At 34.6% G+C, this 19,606-nt stretch overlaps 1 protein-coding gene across 5 annotated transcripts in view; it reads left to right on the top strand.

Annotated features, from left to right (window-relative positions):
- The window catches only part of DLG4 (discs large MAGUK scaffold protein 4), a 2,742,131-nt gene that overhangs the window by 2,523,034 nt on the left and 199,491 nt on the right, over positions 1-19,606 (top strand). For all 5 annotated transcript variants that reach the window (XM_044076698.1, XM_044076697.1, XM_044076699.1 and 2 more), the window contains one exon: positions 6,189-6,207. In XM_044076698.1, the coding sequence (XP_043932633.1) occupies positions 6,189-6,207 (19 nt within the window). The remainder of the gene's footprint in view (positions 1-6,188; positions 6,208-19,606) is intronic.

Raw genomic sequence — 19,606 nt, 5'->3', positions numbered from 1 at the left:
TGCAATATATTTAGAGTCATTGGCAAACAAATTAAGGGACTCAGAAATTCAAGTATATAATTGGTATGGTAGTCAAGAAAAACTGGATTTATTTGCAGATGATATTATTTTATCCCTGACAAATCCAGAAACAGACACACACTGTTGTGGAACAGTTCAGATCTTTTCAGGATACAAAATTAATGAAGTTAAACGAAGGCAATAGTTGTAAATTATGTACCCACACACAAACTGGTTCAGGAATATCCATATTTATGGGGACATGATAAAGTGAAGCATTTAGGAGTATGGATTAAAAATTATTCTAGTGTGGCAACTAAGGACATATGGGAAGAGACTAAACAAAAGGTAATATAAAATATGAGAAAATGGAAGCTTTGCTATATGGATATGGATAGTAAGATACAAGCAGTTATAATGCTTTTTAGTCCCATTAGTCTTATACACAGGTCAGGCATATTTTTATCAACCAGTGGAGAAGTTGTAGATAACAATTAATAAAGAGCTAAAGGACATTACCTGGGAGGGGAAGACAACAAGAGTCAAGTGGGATAAGTGGATTCTTCCAATAGAACAGGACAGATTGAGATTACCCAATTTGAAGGGGTATCTCAGAGCTACACAGTTAAGAATCCTATACATAGCACAAGCAGGAAACTATAATTCAAAGTGGAAAGGGATGATGATAAAATGGGGGAAGCTCAAGGAGAGACTGGGATTTTGGATGCAGGCCTTTAAGGAGAATAACAATAATCATACAGAATATTATATCCATAAAGTAGAAGAAAGTATTCTAAGAATTAAGCCAACACGGGAATGGAGAAAGGAGATTCTGCTAATAGGGATGACTGCAATTAGGGATATAGACAATAGGCAACAGGGGGCTGAAATTTATTGGAGAAAACTGGCAAAGGAACCAAGGCATTGGAAGCAAATAACTAGAGAGGGAAGGATGATAGAATGGGAAGACACTAAGAATTTATTTGGACTGCAGGTTAGAGATTGCCTTCCCTATCAGCGACTGATATCAGTGTATAGGCAAAGAGAAAAAATAGGGGGTTATGAATGAAAGACCAGCACTGGTTGAGCTTTTAGTAGAAACTAGAACAGAAGCTGCCATTTAAAAGGAATAACTAGTAGAGAATATAAAATATTGCATGATAACTATAAGAATCAATCAGAGAGGTTAGAAAGGATTGGGAAGAGACATTGGATAAGCAATATAGAAAAGATACAATGGGAGGATATATGAATGTCTCCCAAATATGCAACAAAATCTAGAAGACTTAGGATTTTTGCCTGAAAATGTTTGCATAGATATTTGTATACCCCAAGTAGACTCCAGAAAAAAGGCAGACAGCAAATGTTGGAGATGTGATGTGGAAGAAAGAGGTAATTGGGAACAGATTTCTTGGGAATTGGTGGACTTTAAGAATTCCCTGTGGGATGCATTGTCGGAGATGCTGGGTGGGCAGATTGGTCTGATGACAGAGATGATTTTTCCGAGCTATGATACAGAATCGAATTGCCTAGACATGGTAAGGCCTTGCTTGTCTAATAATGGTGGCTGCCAAAAAAGCAATTACTAGAAAATGGAAATCAAAATCTAAACCAACTATATCAGAAGTAGTGAATATAACAACACAAATAAAATAACTGGAACTGAGATCTTTAGAAAAGAAGAAAAAAACAAAATGCAACAACTGTTCTTGGTGACTGCAGGAAATATGCACAGGCACTAACTGGATAGATTGTAATTCCACTTTAATCAGTTCATAAAATACACAGAGGTTGAGCGCTTTCATCTACACACTGGTAGACTTCTTCAGAACAATCTTACTATAACTAAAAACAGTTTATATAGCCCCAAGCATCCTATTCATTTTCACAATTAATTAACACTTAATTACGTGAATATTTATTTAAAGTGCCCTGTGCTTATAACTGATGAGTCAGTATAACTTAATAATATAAAATAATAAAACATGATTAAAATTCATAAATTGCTAAAATCTAGTTAAAATATATGTTAATGTGAACCTTACTCGACCACAACAGATTGAATACATACTAAAGTACTATACAAAATCATATTTAAAAAACACCAGTTTTAGTAGATACATTTTAGTATATATTTGTACATTTATATATATATATATATACATGCCTTTTTGTATTCAATTTAGACATAAATACACAATAATGTTATTTTGTATAGTACTTTAGTAGGTTGCCATTGCCTACTGCTAATCAGGCTTCAAGCTGAATTCCCAGCATCATTCAATAAACATCTTGACTGGATTACTCAAAATTAGTTCATTCTTAAATGAGAAAAAATATAATTCTCTTTGCTAAACTGTCTCATAAATTATCCTTCCTCCCTATAAACATCACCCTGAAAGGCATAACTGGTGACCCAGATTGTGATTGTAAATACCTTGAAGTTATCACTGACAGTAACCTTTACCCGGTGACCCAGATTGTGATTATAAATACCTTGAAGTTATCACTGACAGTAACCTTTACCTGGTGACCCAGACTGTGATTATAAATACCTTGAAGTTATCACTGACAGTAACCTTTACCTGGTGACCCAGATTGTGATTGTATATATCTTGAAGTTATCACTGACAGTAACCTTTACCTGGTGACCCAAATTGTGATTGTAAATACCTTGAAGTTATCACTGACAGTAACCTTTACCTGGTGACCCAGATTGTGATTATAAATACCTTGAAGTTATCACTGACAGTAACCTTTACTGGTGACCCAGATTGTGATTATAAATACCTTGAAGTTATCACTAACAGTAACCTTTACCTGGTGACCCAGATTGTGATTATAAATACCTTGGAGTTATCACCGACAGTAACCTTTACCTGGTGACCCAGATTGTGATTATAAATACCTTGAAGTTATCACTGACAGTAACCTTTACCTGGTGACCCAGATTGTGATTGTAAATACCTTGAAGTTATCACTGACAGTAACCTTTACCTGGTAACCCAGATTGTGATTATAAATACCTTGGAGTTATCACTGACAGTAACCTTTACCTGGTGACCCAGATTGTGATTATAAATACTTTGAAGTTATCACTGACAGTAACCTTTACCTGGTGTCTCAGATTGTCATTGTAAATGCCTTGAAGTTATCACTGACAGTAACCTTTACCTGGTGACCCAGATTGTCATTGTAAATACCTTGAAGTTATCACTGACAGTAACCTTTACCTGGTGACCCAGATTGTCATTGTAAATACCTTGAAGTTATCACTGACAGTAACCTTTACCTGGTGACCCAGATTGTGATTGTAAATACCTTGAAGTTATCACTGACATTAACCTTTACCTGGTGACCCAAATTGTGATTGTAAATACCTTGAAGTTATCACTGACAGTAACCTTTACCTGGTGACCCAGATTGTGATTATAAATACTTTGAAGTTATCACTGACAGTAACCTTTACCTGGTGTCCCAGATTGTCATTGTAAATGCCTTGAAGTTATCACTGACTGTAACCTTTACCTGGTGACCCAGATTGTCATTGTAAATACCTTGAAGTTATCACTGACAGTAACCTTTACCTGGTGTCCCAGATTGTCATTGTAAATGCCTTGAAGTTATCACTGACAGTAACCTTTACCTGGCGACCCAGATTGTCATTGTAAATACCTTGAAGTTATCACTGACAGTAACCTTTACCTGGTGACCCAGATTGTCATTGTAAATACCTTGAAGTTATCACTGACAGTAACCTTTACCTGGTGACCCAGATTGTCATTGTAAATACCTCGAAGTTATCACTGACAGTAACCTTTACCTGGTGACCCAGATTGTCATTGTAAATACCTTGAAGTTATCACTGACAGTAACCTTTACCTGGTGACCCAGATTGTGATTGTAAATACCTTGAAGTTATCACTGACAGTAACCTTTACCTGGTGACCCAGATTGTGATTGTAAATACCTTGAAGTTATCACTGACAGTAACCTTTACCTGGTGACCCAGATTGTGATTATAAATACCTTGAAGTTATCACTAACAGTAACCTTTACCTGGTGACCCAGATTGTGATTATAAATACCTTGAAGTTATCACTAACAGTAACCTTTACCTGGTGACCCAGATTGTGATTATAAATACCTTGGAGTTATCACTGACAGTAACCTTTACCTGGTGACCCAGATTGTGATTATAAATACTTTGAAGTTATCACTGACAGTAACCTTTACCTGGTGTCCCAGATTGTCATTGTAAATGCCTTGAAGTTATCACTGACAGTAACCTTTACCTGGTGACCCAGATTGTCATTGTAAATACCTTGAAGTTATCACTGACAGTAACCTTTACCTGGTGACCCAGATTGTCATTGTAAATACCTTGAAGTTATCACTGACAGTAACCTTTACCTGGTGACCCAGATTGTGATTGTAAATACCTTGAAGTTATCACTGACAGTAACCTTTACCTGGTGACCCAAATTGTGATTGTAAATACCTTGAAGTTATCACTGACAGTAACCTTTACCTGGTGACCCAGATTGTGATTATAAATACTTTGAAGTTATCACTGACAGTAACCTTTACCTGGTGTCCCAGATTGTCATTGTAAATGCCTTGAAGTTATCACTGACTGTAACCTTTACCTGGTGACCCAGATTGTCATTGTAAATACCTTGAAGTTATCACTGACAGTAACCTTTACCTGGTGTCCCAGATTGTCATTGTAAATGCCTTGAAGTTATCACTGACAGTAACCTTTACCTGGCGACCCAGATTGTCATTGTAAATACCTTGAAGTTATCACTGACAGTAACCTTTACCTGGTGACCCAGATTGTCATTGTAAATACCTTGAAGTTATCACTGACAGTAACCTTTACCTGGTGACCCAGATTGTCATTGTAAATACCTTGAAGTTATCACTGACAGTAACCTTTACCTGGTGACCCAGATTGTCATTGTAAATACCTTGAAGTTATCACTGACAGTAACCTTTACCTGGTGACCCAGATTGTGATTGTAAATACCTTGAAGTTATCACTGACAGTAACCTTTACCTGGTGACCCAGATTGTGATTGTAAATACCTTGAAGTTATCACTGACAGTAACCTTTACCTGGTGACCCAGATTGTGATTGTAAATACCTTGAAGTTATCACTGACAGTAACCTTTACCTGGTGACCTAGATTGTCATTGTAAATACCTTGAAGTTATCACTGACAATAACCTGTGGTTTGAACTACCTACACAAAATACCATTGGACATGTATGCAAACATGAAGTACTTTACTGTCTATAACTAGTTTTAGTTTCAGTTGCAAAGAAGAAACTAGTCAATATTTAACTAGTGCCTAAACCCCAATTTGGGAAACAAATATATCTCTGAAAAATCACATCAACTTAACAATAAAATTGCTTCATTTTCTGCAATTGTGTTCTTTTCTAAATAAACATAAGTGGGTGACCCTAAAAGATTAATCCACCCATGCTCTCAACAAAGTTACCAGTTGATACTCCATAGCCAGACATTAATATCTTGCTGCTTGCTTTCCTCATATTCTCCGTTCAGGGGATTAAGATAGTTAGTTTAATGGGTTTTTTTTAAGTGAGTAAATCCAGTAATAAATCTGGCAAATCTATTTATAGCATATAATTTCTACCCAATGGTTAGAACCAAATTCCTATACACCTAAGAATTATTCAAAACATTTCATCTTTTAAATCCCAAATTAAAACTTTCTTTATACCTTTTGTCCCATATGATTCATGGAAAATCTTTTGATCTCTTCTATAATGCTTACATTTTTGCCTGTCTTCTCTGTTTGTGTATATACCAACTGATGTGCTTCTGCTACTTATAGATTATACTATATATCGTAAAAGAACCAATTACACTGAATGTTTTGCCATGGAATTTTCTAGAATTATCTGAAAGTATTTCTGTGTTACATATCTGTAATTTCCTTGTGCTTGTAATTTTCTTTTTTTATGGGGAGACACAGCTCAACACTTTACATGGGATTGTTCTTAAGGGGGCCGACCTGGTAAGTAAGTACAAAAGTAAACAAACAAAAAAAAAAAAACTAACCCATATCATTGATTAAAATATGACAGTTACACTGCATATGAAAATATGCCAGTTATTATGTTTGCTAAATGTACCCCTTTTTTTTCCCTTATAGGATCGACATGGCAACCAAAGTAAGTGACTAATATTCAAATTTACACTTATTTTCTGTATTGCTTTCCAGAACAGTCTTCTTTGTTCTTGTTGAAAAGAAGAGCTCTATCAGAGTTACATATTATATTGCTGCATGCTAATGATATCTGTGAAACTGAACATACTAGGGGATTGAATGGCCTAGAATCTTGAAAGAATTTTTCCAGGTTGCAATCAATTGCGTACTCCAGACAGTGCAATTTTTCATGGAAGTACTGCCCATGTTATTAACTACTGGGGGGGGGGGGTATAAGACATTGTTTGATGTCTCTAGACATAGTGAATCTAGTGAAAAAACACCATGTGCTGGAAGTAATGCCAGAGGGGAGTGGATTCCTGTGTATCCACATTCAAACACTGTCCATTGTTTAGTACAGTTGGGTAAGTGTCAAGTGGAACTAACACTAAGCTGAGATCTGAAACGAGAGCATTTGTTAAGTCAGATGAATGTTGACTTTACACTGCTGTTTTAAATTATTCACATCTTTCTTTTTGTGACAGGTAACCAGTCAAGGAGTTCATTTTATTTTTTTTCTTTAGTTACCCATTGTAACACTGTTGTCAGAGTTTTTAGGACCCCCCCCCCCTCTGGTTTAAACAAAACAAAAAAAGTTAATGGTGTGTCTGCCATGAAAAAATATATAATCAGTAACCCAAGGTGAGGGCATCCATTGGATTCCCCCAACACATGCATGCACACAAATAATACCCACGCTCAAAAGCAGTCCATTTCCTTTATCCTCAGAAATCTCCTGACTGGATATTTGAATATCAAGCTTTCTGAAAGATACAGCAAGCATGATACAAAAAAATGGCCAAGGCACAGCAAGAGCCCACTAAAGTATCTCTAAGATCCAAGAATGACAACACATACTCAGTCAAGGACATTAAAACAGCCCTATAACCACTTCAACATGATATCCGTGCTTTTTCAGAAAAGCTTAACACGGTCGGAACAAACATTGAACAGATTGCAGCAAGACTAACTCTCAATGAAACTAAGATGGAGGAAAACACAACAGAAATCAATGCTCTAAAGTCTAAAATAAAAATGAATGAGCGTGTTATAAAAGAACTTCAACTAAAACTAATTGATCTAGAAGCAAGAAGCCGGAGGAATAACATCATCATGAGAGGTGTGCCTGAAACTTTTGATCAAACCCAACTTAATGCAATAATAAGAGAGATTGTGGAAGCAACTGTTGAAAACAAGAGTATAGCCAAAGAAATGACCATCGAATGAGCACACAGATCACTCCGAAAAACCCAGGATGAAACTGTGCCAAGACAAATATACGTAAAAATACTAAATGCTGCAAACACCTGTATGATTTTAATGGCTGCTAAACAGAAAAGGAACAACATGGAGAGGACACAAAATTAACACAAGATCTCCCTCTTCCCATCAAGCAGGAATGTCAAGCACTAGCACCCTTCTGCTCGTATTTAATTGAAAAGAATATCCGATTCCAAATGCGTTACCCTGTGAAACTCATCTTCAGCTGTAAAGACCAGAAGCATCAAATGCAAAACAAGTTGGACACAAAAAATGTCTTTATAAAAGTATTTGGTGACTCACCTGAGGAAAGATAAACAGTACAGCACAGTAACTGGAAAGCTAAAGCTACAAAACAACGCTCAATATCTATGACTTAAGGCAAGGACAAATAAACGATAGCGAACATGAATAATATCTGCAAACTCTAACGGCTCCTACAAAATACTCTTAAAAAGGCAAACACTAACTGAAATGGTGACTGTTAACCTGTCTTACTATAAATAAATGCAGATAAAATGTCACAATATTCCCTGGTAAAAATGACGTATACCTAAAACAATATCACCAAGCCCTTCATTTATAAATATTTCTTCAGCAATTAAATCAAGCTTGAAAATAAGAAGCAACGTGCTCATGCATAATCAGTAATGAGGTACTTGTAAACGGTATATATTAGCACATCAAAGTTTCACAACTTCGAATGTTCTAATATCGACCCCTAGTCAGTGAATGCTGAAAATAGCAAAGCTGCAGAAAACCAAATTATTTTCCTAGGGAAAGAATTTGGTTGTCCGTTTCCGTCACTTTGCTATTTTCAGCACTGTGGTGGAAAGTTACGGGTCGGGTTCATGTAAGTGTGCGATTGTGTGGACGTGAGGATTAGGGTAGGTTAGGTTAGGTGAGTTAGGGTTAGGGCACGGGTCAAGTAAATGTGCGATTGTGTGGACGTGAGGGTTAGGGCAGGTTAGGTGAGTTAGGGTTAGGGCATGGGTGAGGTGAGTGTGCAATAGTGACGGACCTTAGGGTTAGGGTTTGGGTTAACGTAAGTGGATAGTTAGTGGTGTATGTACAGTTTAGTGTGGGGTTAGATGTAAGATTTTAGGTGTATATGTGTGGATTGCTGTTTGTTTGGTGTGCTTGTGTTGTATGTATGTGTTTTGGAACAGCAAGTTTTTTCCCTAGGAAAAAATTTCCTGTTCTGCATGTTCGATGTTGTCAGCGTTCTCTGAATAGGGGTTGATATTAGAACATTCGAAGTTGTGAAACTGCGATGTTCTAATATAGACCCCTTTTAAATACGCTTACAGTAATGTAGTTCGCTGGCATCGAAGTAAACAATCAATAAGGTAAAAGTTGCAATACAAGAATCACACAACGTCATTTAACTAAAAAAAAAAAAAAAACACAATTAACAAATGCATAAGAAATCACCTTATCCACGGGTCCCAAGAGCCATCTTGACGTTCGAAAGACAGGAAGCATTATATTATCAAACCACTTTGGAGATTAGAGGTCAAAGGCAATTCCTTAAAAATGCAAGAACAGCAAAGCACTACTGGGAACTGCAAAGACAACTAAATGAACCGAAGTACAACCAAAATTCACGGATTCATGTAATCTGTTCTCAAAATAAAGGACAAGGCAATAAAAGGTAACATACAACTAAATAATGAAAAGTAAACAAGCAAAGTCTGTAGAACACATAGCAAAAGGTTCAAAATGAAGAATTAACAGATATGTTTTGCACACCAAGATACTGGCTTACCGGATGTTATCATAGTGTAATGACTCCATGTACTGCTCACAATATTACTATAGAAATCATCATAACTGTGATCACTAACAAAGCCCCCAAGGGCTAGCACTGACCTACAAAAAATAAGTACTATTTTATAGATTTAATAAATCCATCTTTGCTACAAGCAATGTTAGCAAGAACTGTATAATGAGACAAGTATATGGAATAGTACAAACTACAGGACTGTGCAATACAACACAAAATCAAAGACTTTTAAGTAACAGGCAAGTTGGTTGGATCTGATGTGTTAGGTGTTAAATATTAATTGTATAAACAAGTAGGTTAAAGCCTTAGCACAACTCCTCACAGACTAAAAAACTTAGAGTAATATTTAAACACTCATTACCTGCAGATCAGAACCAAACAAAATCAAATACAATGGTTGAAGAAACTTTGCAAGGTTATTTCCTAAATAAACTTAGAGAAAAGTTAGGCATTGGGATTGCAACTAACACATGTAAACACCAATTACAAGTGCACCTCATCTGGACATGCATATGGATACAAGATTTAAATTATAATTACCACTTCATGTATGTGCAAACATTTTTTGAAGGAGAATGACAACTACAGGGTACCAATGTATGACTATGTGGACAACCCCTAAGCAATAGATATAATACATTCATGTCCTTGGGTATTAAAAGGTAGTATACCAAACTGTTGCAATAAAAGGATATTCTATACAACTGAAAATGAGCACATTAATCCAAAAAGGAAAGCATACTACACCTATTCAAAATCCACAACATTCTATAAATTCGAAATGCTCACACTTATGGATAAACTCACATATATTAAAATACAGGCTCCAGTATGATTACCTCACCATGGAGCAAGCAGTGTATGTCAGGAATATTTAGTGATACTTGGAACAAAGTAAAGTTTTTTTTTTATTATCTCCCTATACCTGCACTATAATAAATTTATTAGACGTTACATATGCAACAAACTCAATATAAAGTATACAAACACACAAAGAAAGGGAGATAAGTGGGCAGGCACTAAGGTAGGTGATGAAAAGTTGGATGCCACCTTAAACAAATATATTTTATCAAAAAGCCACTCCCCCCCCCTTTTTGTACTACCATATAATTACATATAAATATAAATATACTTCAGTGCCACACGTTAACAATTTACAACAGACACAAGATATGTATGTTTATAATTGATACACGGAATGTAAATGGTCTATGTGATAAAGGAAAGCTTAATTTAATCTTACATTTAATTTACCAAAGCAAATCTAATGTTATATTCCTACAAGAAACACATCTAAATAATGATCAATGGATAAAAATAAGTTCAAGAAAATGGATTAAAGAAATCATTTCATCAGGTGACAGCTCTGCCTCAAAAGGAACAGCCATTATAATTAAAAAATCCTTCCATGAGAATATAACCAACAGCAAATATGACATGAATGGTAGATGGTGTATCTTCATGAGCACACATCCACAACAAAAAAGTAACACTCTTTTTTTGAATGTTTATGGTCCCTGCTCCAACCAATAATTATTTATATATGAAATTTATAACTTACTCCTAAATTTTCCCAGACATTCCATCATCATATGGGGTGACTGGAATTGCCTAACTGACCCAGTAAGAGACATCTCTAACAAAAATGAAAAACAACCAGCTCAAATTACTTCTGCCCTAAATGACCTCATACAAAGTCTTAATCTTGTCAATCCCTATTTAACTATAGATCATGACAGATCAATGAACAAATACACTTTCTTTTCCTCTCCACATAAAGTCTGGTCTAGAATATATTATTTCCTGATCTCCTCCAATCTCTCCAAGCAATGTCAAAAGTAAGAGATTAATACAAGAACAATTTCAGATCACTCTAGAATCACATTAACAATTAACACAACCTGCCAAACTTCTCAATATGGTGGTCCTTATACCTGGTACTTAAATAATAACCTTTTAAGTCAAAAGGAAGTAGTGGAGGAGATAGGAAGAACAATATCTCAGCTAGAACAGGACACATCGCAAACCCAAATTCCATTAGATATATAATGGGCAGCCACTAAGACAGTATTAAGAGGAATCTTAATCCAGAAAGCTTCAATGTACAAAAAAGCAAGAGCAAAAACAAACTAGCATGCTTGAAATGCAATACAGCAACATTGAACAACAACTCTAATCCCAATACTCACAAGGACTAGAAAGAAAGCTATATGAAATCAAAAAAATAATTATACTCAATACAACTACATAAACACTCATTAAATGAGCTAAAACTCCTTTATAAATATTCTGAATGGGCCCAAACACCTTCAAAAGCTCTAGCAAATATGATAAATATAAAAACCCTCCAAAATATACAAGAAATAAACTATAAAGGGATAACTTTATACAATAAAGCTGATATAACTAATTCTTTCTGGGATATATATAACATTTACAACCCCACAAAACAACATCATATATCTAACATACAAGAGAGCTTCTTAAACAACTTAAAATTTCCAAGTCTAGATGATGAACAATATAACTTATTAGATGGTCCCCTATCAACTAGCAAAATCAAAATAGCAATCAAAAAATTAAAGATCAATAAATCTCCAAGCCCTGACAGGTTTACGACAATGTTTTACAAAAAATTTAGTCACATACTTGCTCCAACCCTGTTAAGACTTTATAATCACATCATAAATCATGGGTTCTCTGACAAATATTTAAACAATTCAAAGACAGTTTTAATACTAAAGCCAAGCTCTGACAAACTCAACCCTCTCAACTACAGGCCTATAGCTCTCATCAACCTTGACATCAAAATTGTGACTTCACTATTGGCAAATAGATTACAAAAAACCCTTGATAAAATTATCTCCCCAGAACAACTGGGTTTTATGAAAAAGACAATTATGTGACAACACTCGCATGTTAGACACCTTAATTACCTTCTTAGCGAAAGGCAAGCATGCAAGATACACACTTACAATAGATGCCTCAAAAGCTTTTGATAATGTAGACTTGGATTTCCTCTTCTTAATAATGTCACACTTTAATTTCCCCCATCATTTATAAAGACCATTAAAATGATTTACAACAGTGCCGCCACCACACTCTACATCACCAAGACATACTCCCAACCCATCAAAATAACAAATGGCACCCATCAAGGTTGTTCCCTTTCACCATTCTTGTTTAATGTATACTTAGAACCACTATTACTTCACATTACCCAAAACACATACCACCACCTCCCCAATATCTATAACACAATTGTAAAATACTCAGCTTTTGCTGATGACCTAAACCTATACTTTGAACTCCCTAACATGGATTTATGCAAAATAATATCTTCAATCAAATAATTCTCCAAGATAGCAAACTACAACATGAACCCCCAAAAATCTTCTATCTTTCCTCTAAATCCACTTAATCATAACACATCTTGTTTCCCCTCAGTTGGCATACCCCTCAATTACACACTAAAATGCCTAGGCATAAACTTTTCACATACCTACAAAGAAATGTACAAAACTAATCTCCAAAAAACATGGGAAAAAATCAAACAGGACATCTCAAGATGGGAAAATATAAACCTATCCCTCCTGTCTAAATCAGCCATCATTAAAATGAATATTCTTCCTAAAATACTATTCCGACTAAACTCTATCAGTCTGAAAATCCCTAAAAAATTTTTCACATCAATGGAAACGGCCCTCTCTAAATTCCTATGGCATCCTAAAACAACAAGAATATGTTACCAAAAACTCACAATACCAAAAGTAAAAGGAGGATTGGGACTCCCAGATTTTAATTTGTACTATCTTATTATAAAAGCAAACTGTTTAATTCAAATATCAAAATATGATAGAACCAAAAAGATTTGGTCCCCAACATGGGTTAAAATATGGTCCAATCTAATACATTCCTTAAATATAAACCCCAAAGCTACTCCCTTTCTTAACCCCAACCACAAACTCTTTAACAAATTACATCCAGTAATCAAAAATGAAATAACTGCTTTCCAGTCTTTATTTACATCTATCAATCTACAGAATTCACTAAGTTTGCTACAACCCATACACATGAACCCGAACATAAAATTAAATAACAAAATGATTGATCTCAAATCATTCCCACTAATTAAAGATCTATTGGTATGGCATATCTTACAGCATAAGGAACCAACACTTGAAAACTTAAGATCACAACTAAAACACCATGTAATTACAGCCCTATTCTTAGACAAAGGATATCACTAATTAAGATGAAATACCCTAACTATGAAACAGATATACAAAATGTAGAAACAACCCAAAATACGATCAAATCACTAGCTGCAAAGGAGAAAATGATCTCAAAGTCCTACAAATTAGTAAGTGAGATTAAACACCAATCTGCATTATTATACTCAAAATACTTGTAAAACATTAATAAAACTATCACAACAGCACAAAAGCAAGAAGCTATTTCCAACACTTTAAAACTAACCCCCTTTCAAAAACTTAATTTACACACAAATAATGATTAACAATAATGCATACTATACTCCAGCTGTCCTTAAAAAATTTGGCTATAAAAAAGAATCATTGTGTCCCTGTTGATACCCTCCATATTTTTTGGATTTGCAAAAACATCTTCAAGCCCTGGTGTTCCCTAAGAGTGCAACTTGAAAAAATTGGATAAGAGAAAAACACATTTTCCTGGGAAACAATGATTCTACATATAATCCCTAGCTCAATCAATGGAATTCATAAACATATTTTAATTACATTGTGTGCCTTACTTAAATTCTATATAACTAACAATTGGGTAAACAATAACAAAATCTCATGGATAAACTTTAAATACATGGCAATTAAGTATATTACCTCCCACAAAGTAGCTACTAAAAGCACAAAAAAAGAACAGATTTTCAAACATATTGGAACTCTCCACTTGACACAATCCTAGTAAACAAACAAAATCCCTAATTTAAAAAACAATTTTAGTAGACCACACAAACTTTTATAAATGAAACACAGAAAATATATTGTTCAAACAACATCATATAAGATTAGCATTAAGCGGCGGGCATCCAACAATGTAAACAGTGTAACTTGTACATAGTTTCAAAGTTTCACCAACCCTTTAACAATAATGTTACCTTGCTTATACAAGTCAAGTGTTATACAAAAATTAGCATAAAACAAGTTTTTCTTTTTCTTTTTTCTTCACTGTGGAAAATAACTTTACTTTCTCAGAATTAGGGGTACTACATCACTTCTAACACAACCAAAGTGTGTAATTTTCTTTCTTAGTATCCTCAGTAATGGTGAACTTCTAGTTTTTCTTTATGTTTTTATGAGGTTATTGTAAAATGTTGTATTTCATTTTTAGTTGAAATGTTGAAATATGATTGCTGAAATAGCAAAAGCAATAAAAAGTATACTGGGAAAAAAATATCAAGGTTTCTGATGGCAAAAGGAGGGCCACCAGACAAGGCTGAGCTGAATTATCTGAAATGAGAGACAATGTAGGCCTGCAAGAAGAATCCAGTACTACAGGATTTGGTTTAGAACCAAATATTCTTAGACACTGTATTAACTATAAATGTAACATGTGACACCCAAGGCAGTGTTAGAATCTGAGCTTTATGATACTAACAAGGGGACCAACTTGCACACAGACTTCAGCTACTAGGCCTACAAAATTCGGGAGCTTTTTAGGCTTGTATTAAGAGCAAAATATGTAGCCAATATGTAATGAAGAAGTAAAAGATTACAGATACAAAAAAGCAACATTACTTGCTAGGATGTACATGGAAACTGTATTTTTACATAGTTTTAGCTAATACAGTTATACAAAATAAAATTAAATGCAACACATAAACTGATGTTAAACAGCACAATAAACAATCGCTTTTCACAAATGCTTAATCTCAAACATTTGCTTTTATATTTTTGATTGAACTTAACCTTAAAAATTTTCTTTCAGCCGTATGATAAATTAACCCTCCTCCTGAGACTGCAGCTTACTTTTAATATTTCATACATGTATATGTGTATAAATATATGCACACACCAATTTTATATAGGTAGATAGATTGACTTTTCAAAACCCAGTACAGTTAATCAAAAATCAGATGATTGAAAAGTGCCGGCTTTTTCAATATGTACTCATAGTACAGAGGGACTGGGGAATATGTCCTTTCTCCACTGTAATGCAGCTTCAGAGTTAGCATATTTAATTAGCAGGGGATTTAGTGGGCACAGCCCTCCACATGGTGCATGGTGGCTTGCCCTCCCCCCTGCAAAAACATCTGTTTAATTTGTTTTTTGATACTTTGTGGATCTATGTGATTTGTTTCTGATGTTTGGTTTTTGATGGTATATGGAGTGACAACTTGTGCTGTTGAAATAAAGTTAGGAGCCCCTTATATATTTATATATTTTACATTTAATATTTTTTTTAATGTAAGATGATTATTAATTTTTGCTGAATGTCTCTTTGATTAGGGAGGGGATAATAGCAACATACATTGTAGACAATGAATTTAGTTGAAGACATATTAAATTTCCATGCCCAAGGTTGCTCAGTTACTATGTTTTAGGAGTAGCAAACGTTAATACATCTGATGGCGTAATATGCTTTCATTGAGACTTTTAGTGCATATGTTGAAGTTTATTTTCATTGCCATGTTTTCTTGTAGCAGTGAGATGGTACTCGGAACCTGGACTCTTTATTGCAGTCTCCAGCCTTGGTAGCCTCTTTCACCATTCACATTACAGTTATCACTGCATATAGTTTTGAAGCTGAAATGCTGCATTTTCTTATGAAAGCTATGGAATAACAGGTAAACCAAGCATACCCTGCCATGAATATAGCTGGCCATGTCTATGAAGCCTCATAATGAACCAGAGGATCCCAAACCTCCTTCTTCATAGAATTTGATGCACCTAGCATTTATGTTTATTTGAGAAACATACTCTTGCACGTTACTCTGCATAATATCATTGCAATCCTAAGCTTTTAGTGCTACTCGAACATCACCTGCCCTTGTAACAAGGTTCCAGTCCCCTACCAATATGTTGGTTTGAAAATATATAAATTCTTCCTTGACATTCCTTTGCTCCACTTCATCCCTGGGGGAATCTTTGCAAAGAGCATTCCCTCCCAGCATGCCTTCATTTTTGAAAACCATCCTCATCTTGTTTCTGGACTAAAATAATGAAGTCAAGTTGTTTATGAAAAGAAAAGGCTACTCCCTCTGCGTCTTCCCTTCTACTGAGATTCACCTGCTATTCTATAATCAAACTTGACAAGTGTTTGAGTTTCAGCCTCTGATCTATGGGTCTCCTCTAAAAATGCTTCAGTTCTATTTACAGAGTTAATTAGTCCAACTACACTCCATGACATCACTTCATTAATACTGTGCAGTTAATTCTGTCTTCCCATACTGTACTTCAAATAAACTTTGCAAAAACCACCACCTTCTGGTTCTTCCCTAAATGTCTTGAAGCATATGTCAGCCAAAATAATGCAAACGGTACTTCTAAAGGTATAAGCTACACTAAGCAAGCTTCCTTTCCACTAATGAATTGTTTAGGGAAGAATAATGCATAATCTCAGCTCTGGTCTTGCATCATAATAATTATGTTATGGAACTATGGGCATAAAGCAAAGAATTATAAATAATAACTCCTTCACATAAAAATCCAATAAAAACTATGCATGTATGTCTTGTTCGGATGGTGTATTAAAGCAGATGGTGTTAGACGGAATGGTGGGAATGCAAAAACATTCTGAGATATATATGTGCGTTTGGTAAAGCAGATATGACATATTTTCATAACTGCATTCATCTCTTTAAAGTCATATGATCTACAGGTGAACAAACTGTGCTGTCTTGTACAAGACATTAAGTAACACAATTGTTCCACTGATACCAGTCATTTGACACAAATGGTTTTGTCGATGAATATTGTTTTGAAATATTGTGAAATTATTCTATGCATAATTTTCACAGATCTGCCAATAGCAAAAATCAGTAGTATGCTATCCCCTCTTGTCATATATCATTGGAAAGCTCTTAACCAGGAGAATAATTCTGTCACTGATGTATTGGCTCTATCGTGCACACTTAGAAATATAACCCACTCCACACATGTATTTTTGGCAAACAAAATACAGATTTTCTTTTATAAATCTGCAATATAAAACCAGCATCTAAAGACTTTTCTGCTAACACCAGTATATAGTTCATCTCCCAAAGAGCTAACATATTTCAATTATTTTTTTTCTGTAAGTCACATTTATCAGATATGATGAATCAAATGAACTGTGTTTTCAGTAGAGGATTTTGAAGAAAAGCTCTCAGAAAGCAAAGGTGTTAAATTAGCATCCTGTAGTTCAAGATTAAAATGCGGTTGTATATCTCGCTTATTCATTCTGTGCCTTAAAATATTTTTTAATTAGAGATTTGTCCTTCTGGATCAGTGTTCTACCACAAATAACAAATAAAAATGAAAAGATATCCTAAGTTAATAACATTATTAGAAATTCTACAGAAAGAATGAATGAAATCTAAATGATTAAAGAAAATTAACTTGGATAAGGCCCTTAAGGACAAAGGACAAATTAAAGTAAAGCATTGTGTGAAGTTAGCCAGTAAACTAGACTGAATACCAATATATATATATATATATATATATATATATATATATATATATATATAGCTTTTCAGTTAATAAAATTAATTGAACATTACACTTTTGAAACATAAAATACTTAAAGTATCAGTAATTTAAACATTTAAACATGTTTTTCATGTTAAATAATAAAATAAAATAAATAAAATAAATTTTCATGAATATATGTGTGTTTATATAGATATTTACATACGCAAACACACACACAGACACAAAGTTCTTATTTTGTACTTTTGTAATAAAATGTTTAGACAAAATAGTGCCTGGTCATTTTGTTTACTGAGGAATTTCACTTTTTAACTTTATATTAATTGACACTGTCTGGCAGTTGAGCTGTCTGTTGGTTTAATTACCAAATCCCAAAGTTTTTAGATATGACAAAAGCAGCATTATTGGTCAATAATTATTTAGTTATGCATTAACAATTTCCCCAAGATAACAAAGTCCACAAAATTTTTTATAAGCTTACTTTAAGCCATTAGGAAATTTAGCATTTTACTTTGGATGAACATGTAGTCCCTGTCCAACTGCAGGAAAAGTAACCACCACTGGACATTGTAGGTGCACAAGCAAATTTAGCAGGTTCTACCACTTATAACAGAAATCTAATGAAATGAGACTCTGAAAACAGAGACGTTTATAAGTAGTATTGTGAAGTACATGGTAGGAAAATAGTTCATTTTGAAATTCTGTAGACAGCCTTTGCAATTTTTGGAAAAGTAAAAATACAAGTTCCACAAAGGAAATTAATCCTGGTATCTAAAACTCTTCTCAAAAATGGGGTACAGACACTCCATACCATATATTCAAGTAGCAAGACAATGCTGCATAGGGGAACATATGCTCCCCACAAAGATAGTCATAGGGCAGTAATGAGTTTTGAGATTCTCTGCATTCCTGTTACATCTACACTTTAGTTTTGAAAGTTCTGGAAGGGGTAAAGTACTTTCTACTTCTGCTAGCAAACATGGTAAAAGCAGTGTTCTTCACATGTCAAAGGATTATTAAACACTAAACTATAGTTTAAATGCATTTACTATGTACTTGTTTAATGGTAGATCTGTATGAATCATGATGAGTCCAGGAGCTGGTGTCTGTGGTTGTATCTACTTCAGAAGCTCAAAGTTTCAAAACTTTGAACTTCAAATGGCAGAGACCATAAGATCAAAGTTTTGAAACTTCGACCTCCTAATAAATAAATAAATAAATAAATAAAAACAAAAAATTTTTTTTTACATTTTTGTAGGGGGGCAAGCCCACCCCTGCACCCCCCACAACCCCTCGATAAATAAGTATACCAACTCTGAGATCGCACTCCAGTGAGGAAAATGTTAAATATCCCATTCCATGCTGTGCAGCGATCTCCATGCAAAACATTAGAAGTTTCAAAACTTCAATCTTATGGTCTCGGCCTTTTTCTAGTTCGGAATTTTGAAACTTGGAGCTTCTGAGGAGGATCCCTGTGGTTATATGCCGGAGATGGTGATACAAGCCTTTAATTTTATTTTTTCACTGCCTACGTCACAGGCATACCCTGTTCATTGTCAGAATAGTCAATGTCATTTTGATTTTAAGCCAGTTCACTCCCTATATCCATGGAGATAAACAGAATTGATAATGCTGAAATTTGTTTTTCTTAT

The sequence above is a fragment of the Protopterus annectens genome, chromosome 7.part0 (genome assembly GCF_019279795.1).
Source record: "Protopterus annectens isolate FY-2018-M chromosome 7.part0, PAN1.0, whole genome shotgun sequence".
In the NCBI taxonomy this organism is placed as follows: Eukaryota; Metazoa; Chordata; order Ceratodontiformes; family Protopteridae; genus Protopterus; species Protopterus annectens.
Note: the sequence above shows the minus strand (reverse complement) of the source record. Positions and strands in the feature narration are given on the sequence as shown.